The sequence below is a fragment of the Heptranchias perlo genome, chromosome 35 (assembly GCF_035084215.1).
Source record: "Heptranchias perlo isolate sHepPer1 chromosome 35, sHepPer1.hap1, whole genome shotgun sequence".
NCBI classification, from domain to species: domain Eukaryota; kingdom Metazoa; phylum Chordata; class Chondrichthyes; order Hexanchiformes; family Hexanchidae; genus Heptranchias; species Heptranchias perlo.
In genome coordinates this window covers 25,086,724-25,110,025 of record NC_090359.1, presented here as the reverse complement: position 1 = coordinate 25,110,025, position 23,302 = coordinate 25,086,724, and the positions used below count along the sequence as shown (strand labels likewise).

General features: G+C 50.9%; 2 protein-coding genes across 3 annotated transcripts in view; both read left to right on the top strand.

Moving 5' to 3' along the window:
- taf6 (TAF6 RNA polymerase II, TATA box binding protein (TBP)-associated factor) overlaps positions 1–5,051 on the top strand; it is a 33,694-nt gene extending 28,643 nt beyond the window's left edge. Inside the window, exons 15-16 of the mRNA XM_067972178.1 lie at positions 2,748–2,954; positions 4,252–5,051. Coding sequence (XP_067828279.1) covers positions 2,748–2,954; positions 4,252–4,479 — 435 coding nt within the window. The 3' untranslated portion in view covers positions 4,480–5,051. The remainder of the gene's footprint in view (positions 1–2,747; positions 2,955–4,251) is intronic.
- A 6,960-nt stretch (positions 5,052–12,011) lies between these two features.
- Positions 12,012–23,302, top strand: part of LOC137302485 (calpain-5-like) — a 36,774-nt gene continuing 25,483 nt past the window's right edge. For both annotated transcript variants that reach the window (XM_067972177.1, XM_067972176.1), the window contains exons 1-2: positions 12,012–14,299; positions 20,950–21,141. In XM_067972177.1, the coding sequence (XP_067828278.1) occupies positions 20,977–21,141 (165 nt within the window). In that variant the 5' untranslated portion in view covers positions 12,012–14,299; positions 20,950–20,976. The remainder of the gene's footprint in view (positions 14,300–20,949; positions 21,142–23,302) is intronic.

Sequence of the window (23,302 nt, the reverse complement as noted above, 5' to 3'; positions counted from 1 at the left end):
TTAAAAGAAAAACTGCAGCACAGGAGGTGGTGCATTAACCAACTGGTAGCTCCTGGTGCTAACTAGTTAACTAGAACTATCTAATCCTTTTTCCCTGCCTTTTATAGTCACTGAATTTCTAGGTAAATGGAGTTAAGATGAAGATCAGCCATGACCTAATTGAATGGCGGAATAGGCTCGAGGGGCTGAATGGCCTCCTCCTGTTGCTAATATTTTAAATGATAGTCTCGTACTATGTGGCCATTGAGACAGTCCTTCTATATTCCAGTGACCCTCTACGTGGAGAAACGTCTAATTTCCCCAGTCCTTCTAACGGTCCTGACTGTGGTGTTGATTTGCCAACCTTCCACTGTTTACCCTCTCAAAATCCTTTCAGAATTTTGCAAAACCTCCGTTAGGTTTCCACACCACCTTAAAGTTCTCTGTACCAGTGGTGGAGGGGTGGGGGCGGGAGGAATATCCACATCATCAGCATTGCCTAATGAGGAATGCCTCTCCGCTGGTGTGTTTCTGGCACGACGAGTACGCTTCCTTCAAAACGCACAATACTGCGGAGGCTGGAAACCTGACACAAAAAACCAGAAAATGCTGGAAACGCTCAGCGGGTCGGGCAGCGTCTGTGGAGGGAGGAACAGGGTTAATGTTTCAGGTCCATGACCTTGCGTCAGAACTGGAAGGTGTTAATGAGCTAACCGTTTTTAAGCAAGTACAGAATCAGGGAAAGGCGGGGGTGGGAGGATGAAAGAACAAAAGGGGAGGTCTGTGATAGGATGGAGGGCAGGAGTGATTAAATGACAAAAGGGGACGATGGTGCAAGGCAAGGAGGGTGGGAATGGGACAGGTAAAGGAACAAAAGATGGGTCTAGAGGAGCTGGAAATGGCAACAGCAGAACCATCACCAGCATTTGCTGTTTGAGAAAATGAGGTGGAGATGCCGGTGATGGACTGGGGTTGACAATTGTAAACAATTTTACAACACCAAGTTATAGTCCAGCAATTTTATTTTAAATTCACAAGCTTTCGGAGACTTCCTCCTTCCTCAGGTAAATGTTTCAGGCAGTTGCAGGGGCAGTCTGTAAACACCATGTATTGTTCTATATGTATAAATGCGTAGGCTTCAAGGAGCTCCTGAAACATTTACCTGAGGAAGGAGGAAGTCTCCGAAAGCTTGTGAATTTAAAATAAAATTGCTGGACTATAACTTGGTGTTGTAAAATTGTTTACAATTGAGAAAATGAGAGCAGTAGTTATGATCTGAAGCTGTTGAACTCGATGTTAAGACCGGAAGGCTATAAAGTGCCTAATTGACAGACGAGGTGCTGTTCCTCGAGCTTTCATTGAGCCCTAATCCAAAGACCGGTTGTGCTTTATCGGAGGACCAGAGATCTGCCTGAGGAAGTGGAGTCCGTTCCAAGGCTGCTCAGCAGGCAGTGGTGCTGAAAGCTCCCCCTGTCTGTACAGATCAATTGGTGCAGGTTCCTGCGCTCCACCTTCCTCCCCCCATCTCCCTCCAAGACATTGGGGAAAAATCCATGTATAAGAGAATGAAAGTAATATATTCTTTGCGGCACAGCTGGTCTTGACTCCCCTAGACTGGGGGCCCCGCTCCCACTGCAGTTTCACAATACAAACAAAACCCAGGGGATGCTTTGGACAATCCATCTGAGAGCAGGAGCCCAGAGTGTGGGCTGAAATCCATTGCAAGAGAGACAGTATCATAGACCTTCCCCTTTTATTCTTTCCTCCCCTCCCCCCCCCCCCCACCCCCCCCCCCCACCCCCCCCTGGCTCTGCACTTGTTTATAAACTGTTAAATCTCTAACTTCTTCCCGTTTATGCTGACTGGATCATCGACATGAAACGTTAACACTGTTTCTCTCTCTGCTGATGCTGCCTGTCCCACCCTGATTGCTGCGATAATGATCCATGCGTAGTCAACAGCATTGTGCGACACGGTGAACCAGGCAATCAGACACAGAATTGGCAATTAACATCTGTTTGCGCTATCTCAGACACAGCGCACACAGATGTAATTGCCAATTCTATCAGTGCCCACTCTGGGATCCCCACCCGGTTTAATCCTGACCACCTTGAAACCAATGGTGCAACACATTGAGTAGAAACACTTCAATCTGGTCCCAGCCCAAACCAAGGGAGAGAACTTGCGTTTCTACAGTGCCTTTCACGACCTCGGGACGTCCCAAAGCGCTTTACAGCCAAATACTTTAGAAATATAGTCAGGTAGGGAACGTGGCAGCCAGTTTGCGCTCGTCAAGATCCCACAAACAGCGATGAAATAAATGACCAGTTGATCTGTTTTTAGTGATGTTGGTTGAGGGATAAATATTGGCCCCAGGACACCGGGGAGAACTCCCCCCCCCCCCCCCCCCCCCCCCCCCGCTCTTCTTCGAAATAGTGGCCGTGGGATCTTTTACGTGCACCCGAGAGGGCAGACTGGACCTCGGTTTAACGTCTCACCTGAAAGACGGCGCCTCCAACTGCGCAGCGCCTCCCCCAGTCCTGGCACTGGGAGAGTGGGAGGATGTAGCAAGGCGGAGGGATTTGGGGAGAATTCCAGAGAGTGGGAGTTAAGCTGCTTGAAGGCCCTGCTGCCCGTGGTAGGGTGGAGGGATTGGGGACTATGTGACCTATCGGTATTGTATAAAGATTTCTGTCGTGCGGCATGTCTAGGGCGGGTAAGGAACTATTGGCCAGTTAACATTTCGCGTCATCTGCTTTGTGTTGCAGCCCAGACCCACGCTGACGATCTCCCAAAGTCCGCAGGCGTCTCAGCCCTCGACCACCTCCAGCATCTTCAAGGTCCCCAGCTCCATCACGCTGCCGATGCCGATGCAAACGCTGCTCTCCCGCCCATCCACTCCCACCCAGTCGTCCCCGTCTCCAACCAACTATATCGTGATGTCTTCAAGCTCCGGCTCTTCCAGCACTCAACAGGTGAGCGAATGGGGTGAGGGACATCGGAGGCCACTCAGCCCCTCGAGTCTGTTCCACCATTCAATTAGACCACAGCCGATCTATATCTTGACTCCATCTGGAATTCCCTCCCTAAACCTCTCCGCCCCTCTCTCTCCTCCTTTAAGACGCTCCTTAAAACCTCCCTCTTTGACCAAGCTTTTGGTCACCTGTCCTAATATCTCCTTATGTGGCTCGGTATCAAATTTTGTTTGATGATAACAAAAACTTGCATTTCTATAGCGCCTTTAATATAATAAAACGTCCCAAGGCGCTTCGCAGGAGCGATTATCAGGCAAAATTTGACACCGGGCCGCATAAGGAGATATTAGGACAGGTGACCAAAAGCTTAGTCAAAGAGGTAGGTTTTAAGGAGCGTCTTAAAGGAGGAGAGAGAGGGGCGGAGAGGTTTAGGGAGGGAATTCCAGAGCTTAGGGCCTAGACAGCTGAAGGCACGGCCGCCAATGGTGGAGCGATGGAAATCGGGGATACGCAAGAGGAGCGCAGAGATCTCGGAGGGTCCCTTAATATCCTTACCTAACAACAAAATCGATCTCAGTTTTGAAATTTTTCAATTGACCCCCGGCCTCAACAGCTTTTTGGGGGAGAGAGTTCCAGATTTCCACGCCCCTTTGTGTGAAGAAGTGCTTCCTGACATCACCCCTGAACGGCCTGGCTCTAATTTTAAGGTTATGCCCCCTTGTTCTGGACTCCCCCCAACCAGAGGAAATAGTTTATCTATCCTATCAAATCCTTTAATCATCTGAAACACCTCAATTGGATCACCCCTTAAACTTCTATACCCTGTGGGGAACACAAGCCTCGTCTGCGCATCCCGTCCTTGAAATTTAACCCTTTTAGCCCCAAGGGTTCTGTTGATGGAAGCCAGTGTCTGTCCGAAGAGGGGGCGGGCAGGGGGATTCTGAGGGGTTGAGTGGAACGTTTTCCCAGCGTTGTCGATGCTAGAGGGGGAGATGAGGAGGATTATTTTTTTTACGCAGCACGTTGTTACGATCTGAAATGCGCTGCCTGAAAGGGCGGTGGAAGCAGATTCAGTAGTAGCTTTCAAAAGGGAATCGGATAAATACTTGGCGGGGGGTTAGTGGGGGTTGGAGAAGCAGGGGGAATTGGGACTAATTGGATAGCTCTTTCAAAGAGCTGACGCGATGGGCCCGAATGGCCTCCTCCTGTGACCGTACGATTCTAATTGCTGTTGGACGATACGAAGGAAGAGGAGCACAATCAAAAGATAGCAAACCTTTTCCTTTTTTTATTTCAGGTAATAACACTGAGGACGACTCCCTGTGGAACTGGCAGCACATCTCCCGTCACCACCACCGTACCCAGTATTCAACCAATCGTCAAGCTGGTCTCGACCTCTCAGACCGCCCCCAGCAGCACGGTGACCAGTAACGCCCAGAAGTACATCGTGGTGTCCCTTCCTTCGGCCTCGGACAGTAAAGCCCAGTCCAACAATAACGCCTTGCAGCAGCACTCGCCCAAATGAGACGCGTCGCCGACTCTCTCGCAAGCCCCCCCCCGCCCGTCCTCTGTACCCTGTGTGGGGGGGGAGCAATAAACTCCGCCAGTGAGTGAGCGAGTCACAGAGGGGCATGTACGAGTCTGGCGCAGGTCAAAGGTCCTGCCGGAAGGTGAAAGGGCAACGGGGTTCGACGCAGGGGCGGGGGGCTGGTGGAAGACCGAGTCCTGGACACCACTTCGACCCCCCTCCGAGGGGAGCGGGCGGGGTGGGATGTGGGTGGGGGTGGGGGGGGCGGTTATTTACCCGCAGCAGGAGGCACTGAACAGACGATTGCATCTGCGTTTCGAGCAGCCCAAACGAGGATGAGGGGAAGTCCTGCCGGCCTTCGCGGGTGTGTACAGAGCAGGGAGGGCGGCACGTTGGCAGTGCCACCCGCCGGAAAGAGACGCAACCTTTGTAAATACTGGCACAGCAGGATACAGTGCCCATAGCTTCCGGGCAGTGACTCCCACAACTCTTACCACCCCACAAGAAACTGTCCCAATTTACACAACTGTATCCAATCATTTTTAGAATAAAAGTCATTTCATAAGTCACTCTTCCTTGGCAAAATTAATTCCCCCCCCCCTGCCCCCTCCCCCCCCCCCTCCCAGAAGTCTGAAAGCTCTGTCTGGCGTCTCGACTCGCCTCTTGTTGGGAGCAGGCTGTGTTCTGGCACCTGTTCTAAAGGGAGAAGAGGTAGGTCGTTCGAAGGGGGTCGTGACAAGAACGTACAATAACAACAACTTGCATTTTTACCACACCTTTTTAAAAATAGTATAACGTCCCAGGGACCTTCACAGGAGGGGCACTCGAAACAAAATCTGACACCGAGCCACACAAGGAGACATTAGGACAGGTGAGGTCAAAGAGGTAGGTTTTAAGGAGCGTCTTAAAGGAGGAGAGAGAGAGGGCGGAGAGGTTTAGGGAGGGAATTCCAGAGCTTAGGGCCCCAGGCAGCTGAAGGCACGGCCACCAATGGTGGAGCGATGGAAATCGGGGGATGCGCAAGAGGCCAGACTCTGAGGAGCGCAGAGATCTCGGAGGGTTGTAGGGCTGGAGGAGGTTACAGAGATAGGGAGGGGAAGGGGGGGGGCGAGGCCAAGGAGGGATTTGAACACAGCGATGAGAATTTTAAAATCGAGGCGTTTAAAATAAGTCCGGTTGCCTCTCGCAAAGTTGTAAGACCCTCGGACGCTATGGTTTTTGTTTCGATTTGCGCTCACAATGTGTGAAGGATGGCCTCATTGGGAAATGGAGCCTTTCCCCGTTTCAGGCACCCGATCTACTGAGGGGATTGGATTGTGAGGAGCGATTATGTGAATCGGGCACGTTCTTACTGGGAAAAGAGAAAGTTGAGAGGCGATGTGATTGATGTTTTCAAGATTCTAAATGGACTAAATAATGTAAACCATGACCAGCTGTTTCACCTTGTCCAGAACAGTAGACCCAGAGGACACTGCCTGCGTTTGAAGGGGGGTCAATTCCAAACGAATCTGCGGGAACATTATTTCAGTGAGAGAGCAGTCAATCTATAGAACAGGGTCCCTCGGGAGACGGTGGAAGCAGTTAGTATTGATTCATTCAAATGCAGATTAGATGGATTTCTTTTGGAAAATATTATTTTGGGACACAGTATATGAGTAATTTGAGACCCGACATATGGTGAGTGTAGCAGGCTTGGCGTCCTGGCCAAAAGGTGACTTTGGACCTATGGATTCCCACGGCTCTCCACCGCTGGGGGTTTTCCTCTCCTCATGCCTGGGTCTGTTGTAGTCTAATCGATAGATTGATTACTGCAATTAGTCTACAACTCCATTATCGTCGTATCACGCGACCACTGTGATGGTAGAAGGCGGACTAGGTGGACCTTGGACTTTTATCGTCTAGCAATTCCTATGTTCCTTGGCGCCCATTGCTCTCGAGGACTCACCGCTCCAGTGGATACGCAGTGAAGCTCCCTCAACTCTGCCCCAATAATGTCCCTCAGCCCTAACCCCATAAGCGCCCTCTATGGCACCAGCGTGTTATTTCTCCATCTCCCACACCAGCCATCCTGTGGCCCCTGAATGAGATTGCCAAGTTAGTGCCGCACAACATTAGTGCCTTGGGGCCCATTGCCCCTGGGAACTGGATTGAGACGGCCCCCAACCTAATGTCACATGGGACCCTTGCAGCTGGCAGGAAGAGAAGCCTCTTGCTTCGTTGGCCTAGTTTGGGCTCGAACCCAGCTCCCAGAAGTGTTAAGAACGGTGCCTAACTCACCATTCCACCCACTCCCTCAGCACACCATGGCACTCTCGCCTCCGAGTCAGAAGGTTATGAGTTCGAGTCCCACTCCAGAGACTTGAGCCCAAAATCTAGGCTGACGCTCCATTGCAGTACTGAGGGAGTGCTGCACTGTCGGCTCTGCTGTCTTTTGGATGAGACGTTAAACCGATTCCCTGCCTGCCCTCTCAGGTGGATGTAAAAGATCCCACGGCCACTATTCGAAGAAGAGCAGGGGGGAGTTCGCCCTGGCGTCCTGGCCAAAATTTATCCCTCAACTAACACCTAAAAACAGATTATCTGGTCATTATCACATTGCTATTTGTGGGATCTTGCTGTGCGCAATTGGGCTGCCGCTGGTGAGAAAATAGTATAAACAAGGTCTTGCAACAAAAAGCCCAGAGTACATGCGTGTACATAATGAGGGGGTTATCTTATGAGGAAAGGTTGGACAAGTTGGGCCTGTATACACTGGAGTTTAGAAGAATGAGAGGTGATCTTATTGAAACACATAAGATCCTGAGGGGACTTGAAGGGGTAGATGCTGAGAGGATGTTTCCCCTTGTCGGAGAGACTAAAACTAGGGGCCACAGTTTAAAAATAAGGGGTCTCCCATTTAAGACGGAGATGAGGAGAAATTTTTTCTCTGAGGGTCGGGAGTCTGTGGAACTCCCTTCCCCAGAGAGCGGTGGAGGCAGGGTCACTGAATACTTTTAAGGCTGAGTTAGATAGATTCCTGATTAACAAGGGAGTCAAAGGTTAGAGGGTAGGTAGACGGGAAAGTAGGGTTGAGGTCACAATTAGATCAGCCATGATCTTATCAAATGGTAGAGCAGGCTCGAGGGGCCGAATGGCCGACTCTTAATTCGTATGTAATGACATGGGTGTAGTTACAGCCATTGAATCTCATGGCATTGCCCACGATTAGATTGAGGGAATGATGTGTCTTTTAGCTGTGTTGGCTGCAGGAGGCTGGGAGGCTCCAACGCCACTCTAGAGCGAATATGGATAACGAGCCTTGCAATACTGGTTTTGGAGGTTGAATTGGCTGCTGTATTTGCCTACATAATAATGACTGCACTTCCAACAAAAAGAAAGTACTTCATTGGCCCATGAAGCACTTTGGGACATCCTGAGGACATGAAAGGTGCTATATAAATGCAAGTTGTTTCTTAAACGTACTTAAGTAATAAAACCAGCAGTCTGGCACTCCATGGTACAGCACTGAGATCGGGCTGTCACTTGCCTTCCAATTTGTACGACTGCTGCCGTGGTGAGAAATAAATCAGGATCTCCGTGGCAACCGGACAAAGGCCAGGTGAGACTTTAGTCTCTGTGTTTGCTTTTGTGTAAGCTTTTCCTTGTTGGAGATTGTTTAACAGCTGGATGATTTCATTGACTGTCGCAAGATAACTTTGTTCACTAATGTTAACGGTCGTCGAGCGAAATGTTGTGTTGTCCGGCGGGCTTGACGATCGCAACCCAGCGTGAATTCCTTGAAGGGTTGGACCTCTAGGACCAACTTGAGCTATTGTCTGTTGCTTATAGGTTCTGGACTAGTAACTGGTGGGTGTGGATGTTTACACTGGCTCAACGAGTATAAATGTTTAGCAGGTTAATGGTTGCAACACTGAGAAACAGGGAGCGGCCTGCAAATACATACCTTGGGAGAGACAGTGATGCTGTGGGTTGCACCATGGTTTGGGCCCAGTCCAGATTGACTGGATGAAAGCCTCCTCCCTCTGATGGATGCAAGTGTCCTTGAGTGGAATGGGTTTGAGGCAGTCTCAAACCCACTCCCAGGGGGCACATTTGACGTACTTTGATTTCAGTCAGGCCTTTGATCCAGTTCCTCTGTACCAGAACTGAGAGGTTATACCTTTTATCAGGAAAGGCTGAACAGGCTGGGGCTCTTTTTTTCCTCTAGAAAAGAGAAGGCTGAGGGGTGACCTGATAGAGGTTGTTAAGATAATAGGGTTTGATAGGGTAGACGTGGAGAAAATGTTTCCACTTGTGGGGGGAGTCCAAAACTAGAAGTCGTAAATATAAAATAGTCGCTAATAAATCCAATAGGGAATTCAGGAAAAAGACTTTACCCAGAGAGTGGTGAGAATGTGGAACTCGCTACCACAAGGAGTAGATGAGGCGAATAGCACAGATGCATTTAAGGGTAAGCTGGATAAACACATGAGGGAGAAAGGAATAGAAGGATATCCTGATGGGGTGAGATGATGTAGGGAGGGAGGAGGCTCAGGTGCAGCATAAACGCTGGCATGGACCAGTTGGGCCGAATGGCCTGTTTCTGTGCTGTAGTTTTGATGTAACTCGATGTACTTCTGGAAATGCTGGTACTGAAAATTGAAGAAAGCGGAAATATTTTACAACGGATACGTGATTGGTTGACCGATAGAATCCAGAGGTGGTGGTCCAGGGACTGTCATCAGCCTGGGACAATGTTACCAGTCCGGTCCCACAGGGGTCTGTTTTGGGACCACTAGAGTTTAATATCTTCATAACTGATCTGGAGCTAGGAGTCACAAGCACAGTGACTAGCTTTGTATCATCTGCAAATTTAACGAAGCTGGCAGACTCTAAAGCTGATCAGGATAAGCTACCCGGGGAGGATTTGAATATACTTGGAAGTTGAGCAGACAGGTGGCCCACGAAATTCAATCATAGAATCATTACAGCACAGAAGGAGGCCATTCAGCCCATCAAGCCCGTGCCGGCTCTTTATAAGAGCAATCCGGTTAGTCCCATTCCCCCGCTCTTTCCCTGTAGCCCCGCAAATTTTTTCCCTTCAAGTACTTATCCAATTCCTTTTTGAAAGCCACAATTGAATCTGCTTCCACCACCCTTTCAGACAGCACATTCCAGATCATAATTACTTGCTGTACTTTAAAAAAAAAGAAAAAAGTTTTTCCTCACATCGCCTTTGGTTCTTACGCCAATTACCTTAAATCTGTGTCCTCTGGTTCTCGACCCTTCCGCCAATGGAAATAATTTCTCTTTATTTACTTTATCTAAACTTTTCATGATTTTGAACACTTCTATCAAATCTCCTCTCAACCTTCTCAGCTGTAAGGAGAACAACCCCAGCTTCTCCACATAACTGAAGTTCCTCATCCCTGGAATTATTCTAGTAAATCTTTTCTGCACCCTCTCTAAGGCCTTCACATCCTTCCTAAAGTGCGGTGCCCAGAATCGGACACAATACTCCAGTTGTGGCCGAACCAGTGTTTTATAAAGGTTCAATGTAACTTCCTTGCTTTTGTACTCTATGCCTCTATTTGTAAAGCCCAGGATCCCATTTCCTGGAACTCCCTATCTAACAGCACTGTGGGAGAACCTTCACCACACGGACTGCAGCGGTTCACGAAGGCGGCTCACCACCACCTTCTCAAGCAATTAGGGATGGGCAATAAATGCCGGCCTCGCCAGCGACGCCCACATCCCATGAATGAATTTTTAAAAATGCCTTTTCAACCACTTTCTCAACCTTTCCTGCCACCTTCAAAGATTTGTGCACATATACTCCCAGGTGTCTCTGTTCCTGCACCCCCTTTAGAATTGTACCATTTAGTTCATATTGCCCCTCATCCTGCCAAAATGTATCACTTCGCACTTCTCTGCATTAAATTTCATCTGCTATGTGTCCGCTCATTCCACCAGCCTGTCTATGTCTTCTTGAAGTCTGTCACTATCCTCCTCACTGTTTACTAAACTTGCAAGTTTTGTGTCATTGCAAATTTTGAAATTGTGCCCTGCACACCCAAGTCCAGGTCATTAATATATAAAAAAAAGCAGTGATCCCATCACCGATCCCCGGGGAACACCACTATATACCTTCCTCCAGTCCAAAAAACAACCGTTCACTACTACTCTCTGTTTCCTGTCACTTGGCTAATTTCGTATCCATGCTGCCACTGCCTCTTTTATTCCCTGGGCTTCAATTTTGCTGACGAGCCTATTTATGTAGCACTGTATCTTTTGAAATGTAGAGAAATGCAAAGTGCTTCACACGGGGACAGAAAATCCAGGAAGGGACGACTACTTAAATGGAAAGAAAATAATTTGCATGGAAAATGAAGAGGACCTGGGGCTCCTGATTGAGAATAAATCTAAGCTATAGTAACAGTTTGCAGTGAGTGAAGCAAATCAGATGTTGGGATGTATTAGGTCAATATTAAGCTGAAATAGGGAGGTAATCCCGCCACTTTATAAATCATTGGCGCGACCGCACTTAAAATACTGTGTACCGTTCTGGTCGCCTCAGTACAGAAAGGATATTGCAGCTATTGAAAGGGTACAGAAGAGGGATTGGATTATGAGGTGCGATTATATAAATTGGGCATGTTCTCACTGGAAGAGAGAAGATTGAGAGGTGATGTGATAGATGTTTTTCGGATTCTGAAGGGACTAGATAATATAGACCATGACCACATGTTTCACCTTGTTCAAAACAGTAGAACCAGAGGACACGACCTGAGCTTGAAGGGACGTAAATTCCAAACAATATTTCAGTGAGCGAGTGGTCAATTTATGGAACAGATTCCCCTTCCGAGGCCTTTCCAAGATTTCTGATAGGAACATAGGAATTGCTAGATGAAAAAAGACAAAGGTCCATCTAGTTCGCCTTCTACCATCCTGGTAGATGCATGATACAACGATAATGGAGTTGTTGACTAATCATGACAATCAATCTCTCTCAATGAGTCTACAACAGACCCATACATAACACGAGGATAACCCCAGTGGTGGAGAGCTTTGGGAATGGTAACTGGTAACAGAAAACTGGTGACCAAATATCAAGATAACAGGAAGCGTACGCCCTAAGCAGGATTTTTAATATGTAGATAGATGTCAGCGAGTGCTGTTAATCTCCCTTATTGGGTGAGACTGCACACACAAACGTCACACAGCTCCCATTTACACTTAGATTTTAAAATTCCTTATTTTCAAATTCCCTCTCTATCTCTGTAACCTCCTACATCCCTCCGAGATCTCTGCGCTCCTCCAATTCTGGCCTCTTGCGCATCCCCGATTTCTATCGCTCCACCATTGGCGGCCGTGCCTTCAGCTGCCTGGGCCCCAAGCTCTGGAATTCCCTCCCTAAACCTCTCCGCCTCTCTTTCCTCCTTTACGACGCTCCGTAAAAACCTACTACTTTGACCAAGCTTTTGGTCACCTGTCCTAATATCTCCTTGTGGCTCGGTGTCAAATTTTGTTTGATAGTCGCTCCCGTGAAGCGCCTCGGGACATTTTACTACGTTAAAGGCCCCATATAAATACAAGTTGTTCCTGCAGGAAAAGACCTTCAGAAAAAATCAGTTCAAGATTGTTTCTTTTCTCAACACGCAAAATCTGAGAAATTATCGTGAATATCTTACCTCACTCCATTTTCATCAAAAGCCTGATTTCAACTCGTGCCGAGAAAAGTTAGAAACGAGTCTTTTTTTTCGTGCTGTTTGATTTTAATTTCTCCTCATTTCTTGAATTCTGGGTGGGCACTGTACCTTGCCAAAAATGCCCTCATCTGTTATCCTGGACAATAAGTGTCAGCGAGCTATTCTCTTTTAAGAGCCTGACCCGTATTACTGTAAGGATGGCATGAACCCATTTTAAAATAAATGGGTCCGCCAACCAAAACGCAGGCAGGAAATTGGCACGAGTGGGTTAAGTGTTTACAACGAAATGGTGCCGGTCGGAAAATAGACCAGTAACGAACACAAGATTGCAGGTTCAATTCTTGTCTGTACCTCCACCAGATCTTAGCAGGGTCAGCAATTTGGGAGCTTGCCATCGACCTTGGCACTCCGGGACGAGGGCGGAGCAAAACTGGAGTTCCCACTCCCGATCACCCTCCAGCGTTGCCTACTGGCATGGTGCACCTGTGGATGTCGGGGTGTGGCCCGGCTGTGATGCAACCTGCAGTCAAATAGCCGGCTGCTACTCATGGTCTAGCATTGTGCATGAAGGGTGGCCACTTGGATGAGGTAGCAGAGGGCTGCTGGCAACTGCGGAACTACGCTAGGACGAGCTAGCCCCTTCAGGTGGAAAAGGGAGCAAATAAAAGAACTTGGTTTCAAGACGTGCCCCTGAAAACGAAATAGGGTTTTCAGTTTACGAAGATCGTGAATCTCACTCCTAATACCGGTGGGCGTCAGCTGTGGCTCAGGTGGTAGCGCTCGCTCTCTCTCTCCCGCCTCTGAGCCAGAAGGTTGTGGGTTCAAGTCACTCTCCAGAGACTCGAGCACCCATTGCCAGCACTGAGGGGGTGCTGCACCGTCGGAGGTGCCGTCTTTCGGATGAGACGTTAAACCGCGGCCCCGCCTGCCCCCTCGGGTGGACGTAAAAATGGCCACTGTTTCGAAGAAGAGCCGAGGGAGTTCTCCTCGGTGTCCTGGCCAATATTTATTCCTCAACCAACACCTTAAAAAAAAATCATCTGGTCGTTGCTGTGTGTGGGATCTTACTGTGCACAAATTGGTCCCGTTTCCTACATTACAACAGTGACTACATTTCAAAAGCACTTCATTGGCTGTAAAGCGCTTTGGGACGGCCTGAGGTTGTGAAAGGCGCTATATAAATGCAAGTTCTTTCTATCCACCTTCTGACCCTATCCCTCACCTCCCACCCTGATTTTGTTCTAACAGTCTCCCAATCATTCTGGGCTCTGTAGGGGATATTAAAGCAGGAACTTGAATGTTCGAATCCTCTCTCCTCCCCCTCTTCCTTCCCTTTTCAACTCCTCGTGCTTTCCTTGTTAGAGGGTGCTTTCAGTCAGGCCAGTTAAGAGTCATGTGTAAACGAGAGTGATATCAGTCAACAGCTGATTAAAACCGGCTTATACCACTCCCCCTTTAGAGAGAGGAGAAATGCTGCCACTCGCCCACTCCCCATAATACAGAATCCAAATCCTCTCTAAGAACATAAGAAATAGGAGCAGGAGTAGGCCAATCGGCCCCTCGAGCCTGCTCCGCCATTCAATAAGATCATGGCTGATCTGATCCTAACCTCAAATCTAAATTCATGTCCAATTTCCTGCCTGCTCCCCGTAACCCCTAATTCCCTTTACTTCTAGGAAACTGTCTATTTCTGTTTTAAATTTATTTAATGATGTAGCTTCCACAGCTTCCTGGGGCAGCAAATTCCACAGACCTACTACCCTCTGAGAGAAGAAGTTTCTCCTCCTCTCAGTTTTGAAAGAGCAGCCCCTTATTCTAAGATTATGCCCCCTAGTTACATTAAAACGATTTAAGCCGGATGATGGTGCATTTAAAGGGTTAATTTTTTTTTTGTGTGTGTGTGTGTCTGTGTTTGGCCTAAGTCCAGATCTAGTTATCGCTCTGAAATTACCCAGGAAGTTTACAGCCGATTGGTTCGGGGACACCTCGGCTCCAGTCCAGCCTGGGTGGCACTTGTTGTCAGAAGCTCAGGTCTTTTTCTGTGTGGCTCAGGATCATACCGGGGAGGGGGAGAACGGCCGAGGACTGATCACCGACCCTGATTTGAGAGCTGGGATTATCTGTAGCAGGTCAGTCTGTCTTGAGTTAGCAATTTGGATATATATTACTAACCTCAACCCACCTCGATACACAAACGCAAAGGACAGTGAGGGAATCACATTTACAGAAGTGGCAGGTTACTTTATGTCCCAGTCTGGAAGTTGTGTCTGATTAGATCAAATTAAAGTTGGTTACTCTACTTAAATCTTTATTTCGCTGTTACGTTTCTCTAGGCGATTGTTAATTTCCTAAAATGCCCAGTTGAAGCCTGCTTATATAAATAATAAACTGTCGGGAAAGTTGGAGCAGGAGTGAGACCAAGGGCCGAAGTAGTTAATTATCAACAATAAATCTGACTAATCCCAGCAGCTGAGGTGATTGTGTTGCGCCTGTTCCAGCTTTAGATTGTACTAACGTCGTTATTCAGACAACCCCTTATTTTTAAACGGTGCATGTATTTCGAGGCTTTGACTAACTTGTCATAAGATTCCTGTCACTAGAAGTTCACCCCTGACAGGCTGCGGGAGAGTCTGTGCCTCCCAGACAAGCTGTTCAATGGAGCTGGAACATTCAGACATCCCTTAAAGCATTTCTATAGAGATTGGTGTCAGCCCTGGCTCAGTTGGTATCTCTCTCTCTCTCTTTCTCTTTCTCTCTCTCTCTTTTTCTCTTTCTCTCTCTCTCTCTCTTCTCTTTCTCTCTCTCTCTCTCTTTTTCTCTTTCTCTCTTGCTCTCTTTTACTTTTTCTTTCTCTCTCTTTTTCTTTCTCTCTCTTTTTCTTTCTCTCTCTTTCTTTCTCTCTCATTTTCTCTCTCTCTCTCATTTTCTTTCTCTCTCTCATTTTCTTTCTTTCTCTCTCTCATTTTCTTTCTTTCTCTCTCTCTTTTTCTTTCTTTTTCTCTCTTTTTCCTTCTCTCTTTTTCTCTCTTTTTCTTTTTCTTTCTCTCTTTCTTTCTCTCTCTCTCTTTCTCCCCCCCCCCCCCACCCCCCCCCCCCCCCGAGTCAGAAGGTCGTGGGTTCAAGTCCCACTCCAGAGACTTGAGCGCAAAATCCAGGCCGACGCTCCCAGTGCAGTCACTGAGGGAGCGCTGCACGGCCGGAGGTGCCGCCTGCCGGATGAGACGTTAAACTGAGGCCCCGTCTGCCACCTCAGGCGAAGATAAAAGATCCCACGGCCGCTATTTCGAAGAAGAGCAGGGGAATTCTCCCCGGTGTCCTGGGGCCGATATTTATCTCTCGACCAACGTCACTAGCAACAGATTATCTGGTCGTTATCAAGTTGCTGTTTGTGGGATCTTGCTGTGCACAAATGGCTGTCCCGTTTCCTAAATTACAACAGTGACTGCACTTGATAAGTACTTCATTGGCTGTGAGACGCTCTGGGACATCCTGAGATATATAAATGCACGCCTTTCTACATCAGGTCCTTGGGATAAACCTGGGTACTTCACTTGTGGAATGCAGTCTCTCTCTCTGGACAAATGTGTGTAAAACATTCCCATCGGAATGTACAGGACCGGGCAAACCCCTCGAGGTCCACCTGCCTGGTTGCAGCCAATTTGCGCACAGGAAGATCCCACAAGGCGAGAGCCCTGGGAGATTGTTCCATCTGCCTCACTCAAAGGGTGCCAAAGACAATGGCAGCCAATGCAGCTGAGACGAGCTAACCCAGGACAGATCCGGGGACCTCCTGGAATGTGTGGATCAATATTGCACTGGTCAGTACTTTGACCCATTAGGGCCTCGGGTGGGGGTGGATCTGATCAGGGAGATGCCACCAACCCATGAAGCTGCTGTAATAAAATAACCACCTCCCCCACCCAAATCTGAGACAGGGATGCATGACTGACTGAGATGAAAAAGACTTGTACACAAAATATACATTCCCTCTGCAAAGTGGATCTCTCTATGAAACCCCAGCGTCCAGGCAGAAAGGGGTTAAGCCCCTGCAGTAATGGTAAGAGGAGGATGTAGATCCTGTTTGTCGTGGGAGGGAGGTAATCACTTGGCTTTGTTTGAGGCAGAGGGACACTTCCAGGTGCCCTGCCTGAAGTTTGGAGATTGAGAAAACTGACCCACCCAATTGCCACCCCCATCCGTGGGGGAAGGGTTCGAGACCCAGGGGGTACTGGGAGTACAGAAGAGAACTCGGGGAACTTTTCACCCAAAGGGAACCGGAATTATGAAATAAATTATCAGAGACGGGCATTGAAATGGGTTCATGAGGAAATTAGTTGTGTTTTTGTTGAAGAAGGAGGTTGAGAAATATGGTGAGAGGGTGAGAGGGTGGGATTGAGGGATAATGGTGGGTAGGTGGGATTGAGGGATACGGAGAGAGGGTGGGATTGAGGGATACGGAGAGAGGGTGGGATTGAGGGATACGGAGAGAGGGTGGGATTGAGGGATAACGGTGGGTGGGTGGGATTGAGGGATACGGAGAGAGGGTGGGATTGAGGCATAATGGTGGGTAGGTGGGATTGAGGGATACGGAGAGAGGGTGGGATTGAGGGATACGGAGAGAGGGTGGGATTGAGGCATAATGGTGGGTGGGTGGGATTGAGGGATAACGGCGGGTGGGTGGGATTGAGGGATACGGAGAGAGGGTGGGATTGAGGGATACGGTGGGTGGGTGGGATTGAGGGATAATGGTGGGTGGGTGGGATTGAGGGATAACGGTGGGTGGGTGGGATTGAGGGATACGGAGAGAGGGTGGGATTGAGGGATACGGAGAGAGGGTGGGATTGAGGGCTACGGTGAGAGGGTGGGATTGAGGGATACGGAGAGAGGGTGGGATTGGGGGATACGGAGAGAGGGTGGGATTGGGGGATACGGAGAGAGGGTGGGATTGAGGGATACGGAGAGAGGGTGGGATTGAGGGATACGGAGAGAGGGTGGGATTGAGGGATACGGAGAGAGGGTGGGATTGAGGGATACGGAGAGAGGGTGGGATTGAGGGATACGGAGAGAGGGTGGGATTGAGGGATAACGGCGGGTGGGTGGGATTGAGGGATACGGAGAGAGGGTGGGATTGAGGGATACGGAGAGAGGGTGGGATTGAGGGATACGGAGAGAGGGTGGGATTGAGGGATACGGTGGGTAGGTGGGATTGAGGGATACGGAGAGAGGGTGGGATTGAGGGATACGGAGAGAGGGTGGGATTGAGGGATACGGTGGGTAGGTGGGATTGAGGGATACGGAGAGAGGGTGGGATTGAGGGATACGGAGAGAGGGTGGGATTGAGGGATACGGAGAGAGGGTGGGATTGAGGGATACGGAGAGCGGGTGGGATTGAGGGATACGGTGGGTGGGTGAGGTTAAGGGATACTGTTGATGAGTGGAATTGAGTGATGTGACAGGTAGGTGGGGTTGATGGATATGAGGGTAGGTGGGGTTGGGAGCTATGGCAAGAAGGATAGAGAGGTGGGATTGAGGGAGACGGGTGGGTGGGTGGGATTGAGGGATAACGGCGAGTGGGTGGGATTGAGGGATACGGCGGGTGGGTGGGATTGAGGGATTGGGTGGGTTGGGATTGGCCCATTAAAAAGGGTCGAGCTTGTTGGACCTAATGACCTATTTCTGCTTTCTGAGGTTGGATTAAAGCAAAGCTGCTGAACGAGATGGAGCAGGAGCCTTGATACTTGAAACACCCACTGCTCACCAAACAGGCTCAGTGCTGCTACACTAAGTGCATGTGGTGACACAATGACGTTCTTGAGAAGCACTGATGGGAATTACATTCTTGTGATATTTTTAAATTAAGGAACAAATACCAAGGTTTGAAACTATTTAATGAAGGCCCCGCCTAATGCAGGGCGGGGGCAGGGGAGAAATCAGCCAGGGTTCCCGCTGCTAATAGCTAACCAGCGACCCCTGCTGGAAATGCTGCGAGCCTGTGTCTACCATCAGTCTTGGCTGTGAGGGCCCACAGATAAACGTCAGTCTTGCTAATGATGCCCGTATCCCGAGAATTAATTTTTAAAAAAGAATTGGCCTCAGTAACGCTGGGTTAAGAGAGACAGAAATATGGTTTCCATTCCTGGGCACTACTGGTATCTCCGTGGGAGTTAAGGGCAGGAGCTGGCTCGCCTGTGATGCCTTCCTTAGTCAAAAAGCCACACCGACACTGGCTGTCTTGGCTCGCGCCGGAAGGGAGGCTCGTTTGGTGTGATATTGATGGGGGTGCCATTAAATGTGAAGCCGAACACACAGCGGTGAGAAGCCTGCACCTTCAGGAGAGTGTGGACTGAGCAGGGAGAGGGGATATTGTTATTTAAATGTTGGACGGACACAGGATGAGATGGTCTCCCGGGGACCCCCTGTAAATACTGAGACGTTCCCGGGGACCCCCTGTAGATACGGAGACGCTCCCGGGGACCCCCTGTAAACACGGAGGCGCTCCCGGAGACCCCCTGTAAATACTGAGACGTTCCCGGGGACCCCCTGTAAACACGGAGGCTCTCCCGGGGACCCCCTGTAATCACGGAGGCTCTCCCGGGGACCCCCTGTAATCACGGACCCGCTCCCGGGGACCCCCTGTAAATACTGAGACGTTCCCGGGGACCCCCTGTAAACACGGACCCGCTCCCGGGGACCCCCTGTAAACACGGAGGCTCTCCCGGGGACCCCCTGTAAACACGGAGGCTCTCCCGGGGACCCCCTGTAAACACGGAGGCTCTCCCGGGGACCCCCTGTAAATACGGACCCGCTCCCGGGGACCCCCTGTAAACACGGAGACGCTCCCGGGGACCCCCTGTAAACACAGACCCGCTCCCGGGGACCCCCTGTAAATACGGACCCGCTCCCGGGGACCCCCTGTAAACGCAGACCTGCTCCCGGGGACCCCCTGTAAATACGGACCCGCTCCCGGGGACCCCCTGTAAACACGGAGACGCTCCCGGGGACCCCCTGTAAACACGGAGGCGCTCCCAGGGACCCCCTGTAAATACGGAGGCTCTCCCGGGGACCCCCTGTAAATACGGACCCGCTCCCGGGGACCCCCTGTAAACACGGAGACGCTCCCGGGGACCCCCTGTAAATACGGACCCGCTCCCGGGGACCCCCTGTAAACACGGAGACGCTCCCGGGGACCCCCTGTAAACACGGAGGCGCTCCCGGGGACCCCCTGTAAACACGGACCCGCTCCCGGGGACCCCCTGTAAACACGGACCCGCTCCCGGGGACCCCCTGTAAACACGGACCCGCTCCCGGGGACCCCCTGTAAACACGGAGGCTCTCCCGGGGACCCCCTGTAAACACGGAGGCTCTCCCGGGGACCCCCTGTAAATACGGACCCGCTCCCGGGGACCCCCTGTAAACACGGAGACGCTCCCGGGGACCCCCTGTAAACACAGACCCGCTCCCGGGGACCCCCTGTAAATACGGACCCGCTCCCGGGGACCCCCTGTAAACACGGAGACGCTCCCGGGGACCCCCTGTAAACACAGACCCGCTCCCGGGGACCCCCTGTAAATACGGACCCGCTCCCGGGGACCCCCTGTAAACACGGAGACGCTCCCGGGGACCCCCTGTAAACACGGAGGCGCTCCCGGGGACCCCCTGTAAACACGGAGGCTCTCCCGGGGACCCCCTGTAAACACGGAGGCTCTCCCGGGGACCCCCTGTAAACACGGAGACGCTCCCGGGGACCCCCTGTAAACACGGAGGCGCTCCCGGGGACCCCCTGTAAACACGGACCCGCTCCCGGGGACCCCCTGTAAACACGGACCCGCTCCCGGGGACCCCCTGTAAACACGGAGACGCTCCCGGGGACCCCCTGTAAACACAGACCCGCTCCCGGGGACCCCCTGTAAATACGGACCCGCTCCCGGGGACCCCCTGTAAACACGGAGACGCTCCCGGGGACCCCCTGTAAACACGGAGGCGCTCCCGGGGACCCCCTGTAAACACGGAGGCTCTCCCGGGGACCCCCTGTAAACACGGAGGCTCTCCCGGGGACCCCCTGTAAACACGGAGGCGCTCCCGGGGACCCCCTGTAAACACGGACCCGCTCCCAGGGACCCCCTGTAAACACGGAGGCTCTCCCGGGGACCTCCTGTAAACGCAGACCCGCTCCCGGGGACCCCCTGTAAACACGGACCCGCTCCCGGGGACCCCCTGTAAACGCAGACCTGCTCCCGGGGACCCCCTGTAAACACGGACCCGCTCCCGGGGACCCCCTGTAAACACGGAGGCTCTCCCGGGGACCCCCTGTAAACACGGAGGCTCTCCCGGGGACCCCCTGTAGATACGGAGGCTCTCCCGGGGACCCCCTGTAAACATGGAGGCTCTCCCGGGGACCCCCTGTAGATACGGAGGCTCTCCCGGGGACCCCCTGTAGATACGGAGGCTCTCCCGGGGACCCCCTGTAGATACGGAGGCTCTCCCGGGGACCCCCTGTAAACACGGAGGCTCTCCCGGGGACCCCCTGTAAACACAGACCCGCTCCCGGGGACCCCCGATAAATAAGGACGCACTCCAGTGATGTAAAAGAAAACTCTGCTATCACTGCAGAAAATGCCAGTCAAAGAATACAGAAATCTGATCACAGACGGACAGAAACCTGGGGACCTCATGGACTCCCGCCGCCCTCCACCTCCCCAGTATCCCCTCGAGGCCCAGAGACCCCAGTCCGAAATCCTACCGAGTGTCCGCTGCTAACTTCTCGCACTGTGGTTCCCAGGGTCGTGACCCCTTGCAGACACACAAAATGCTGCAACGTGTGAGACATTACAAGGACCAGGATTACCGGAAGATGAGGAGTGTGTGCCAGCGGAACAAGGCCCTCTTCGAAGACCCCCTCTTCCCCGCCACCAATGACTCCATCTATTACGCCCGATCCCCTCCGGGCACCATCGAGTGGAAACGCCCGAGTGTAAGTAAGGGATGACTGGCTCGTGGGCTTGTTCTTTACTTAATCTTTACTTATTGTTCCGAGATAGGAGCAGGAGGAGGCCATTCAGCCCCTCGAGCCTGTTCCGCCATTCAATTAGATCATGGCTGGTCTGTATCTTCACTCCATTTACCCGCCTTGGTTCCCTAACCCTGAATACCCTTTAACCAACAAAAATCCATCTCAGTTTTGATATTTTTAATTGACCCCCGGCCCCAACAGCTTTTTTGGGGGAGAGAGTTCCAGATTCCCACTCCCCTTTGTGTGAAGAAGTGCTTCCTGACATCACCCCCTGAACGGCCTGGCTCTAATTTTAAGGTTCTGCCCCCTTGTTCTGGACTCCCCCCACCAGAGGAAATAGTTTCTCTCCATCCATTCTATTTAATCATCCTAAACACCTCAATTAGTTCACCCCTCAATCTTCTACACTCGAGGGAATACAAGCCCAGTCCGTGCAACCTGTCCTCGTAATTTAACCCTTTTAGCCCCGGTATCATTCTGGTGAATCTGCACTGCACCCCCTCCAAGGCCAATATATCCTTCCTGAGGTGCGGTGCCCAGAACTGAATGCAGTATCTCCAGATGGGGTCTGACCAGAGCTTTATACAGCTGTAGCCAGTGCTGCTTACTGGCAGCTGCAGGGGAGGCCCCCTGAAGGAGTCTGGGGTTGATTTTATAATTTACTCCCCTTCCCGCCCTCAGTGCTGTTGCCTGTGCCCGTCTCCCACCCCTGTGATCGACATCCCTTGGTCTCGTAGCCGCCCGGTGTGTGTTGAAATCCATTACCGATCCGTTGAACGGGTTCCCCCCGGTTTCTGTTAGTCCCGGTTACAGCTCACGTTGGGACTGCAACGCAGAATCACAGAACCTTACAGTGCAGAAGTAGGCCATTCGGCCCATCCTGCCCGTGCCAGCTCTTTGAAAGAGTTTCAAACCTCTCCGGGGCTCAGTTGAAATTTTGATTGCCGCCCTCACGGAAGTTCAGTGGTAAACTACCCGATACCATACTACCACCCGCAGTCTCAGACTCGACTCCCCGGTCTGCATTGAGTTTGTTGCTCTCCCTCCTTTCAGAGCGGGGTGGGGAGGGGCGGGGAGCAGTCCCGCAATTAACCTCAGTTTGCCTGGGTTAGGATCGGCACAATCGGACAGGGATCCGACTCACCATCCCTATCCAGCGGGCGTCGGGTGGAGACGGGATCGGGTTTGTATGTGATGCCTTCCACAGTTGAACATCCCGCCGGCATTCGCTTTTTAGGCTCGCGCGCCAAACACTGGCCGCTCGGGCGAGGTGATGGAGGGCAGCTACCGAAAAGGAGGCGGGTTATTATGGCCAAATGGCGTCTTCCTCTTCCCACGTTTGATGAATTCAGATCAGATTGCAGGGGGTTATATTTAGCGATGGGTCTGCCTGTCTTGGTGGGTTATTATTAGACCGGTGTGTGGGTGTGTGTTTGAAATTATGCTCGTGACAGAGAGGGTCCCGATACTGTCACTTCAACACAGAGGCCAAGATCCAACCTCTGACTCAGTCACTGTGACAATCCCGACTTTCCAACCTTGTGTTTCTCTCTGAGCCCCGACACTGATGCTGATCTCTGAAACCACTCAAAGTTAAATTTATCTTTCCTGTTAGTCCTGGGAAGTGGGATTTAGTTTGGTGTGAATGGGCTGGCCCCTCTCGCTCTCTCTTCTCACTGTCTGTCTCTCCCTCACCCTCTGTTTCTTTTCTGCTTCCATCTTTTTGTGTGTCTGTCTATTCCTGTCCTCCCCTCCCCCTCTCTTTCCATTCCCCCGCCTCTCTCTCCCCGTCCCCCCCGCCCCTGTCTGTGTCTTTCTTTCTTTCTTTCTTTCTCTCTCTCTCTTTCTCTCTCTCTTTCTCTTTCTTTCTCTCTCTCTTTCTTTCTCTCTCTCTCTCTTTCTCTCTTTCTCTTCTCTTTCTTTCTCTCTCTCTCTCTTTCTCTCTCTCTCTTCTCTTTCTTTCTCTCTCTCTCTCTTTCTCTCTTTCTTTCTCTTCTCTTTCTTTCTCTCTCTCTCTCTTTCTCTCTTTCTTTCTCTTCTCTTTCTTTCTCTCTCTCTCTCTCTTTCTTTCTCTCTCTCCCCCGCCCCGCTCGGTCTGTTTTACTGCTGCCATGTTTCAGTA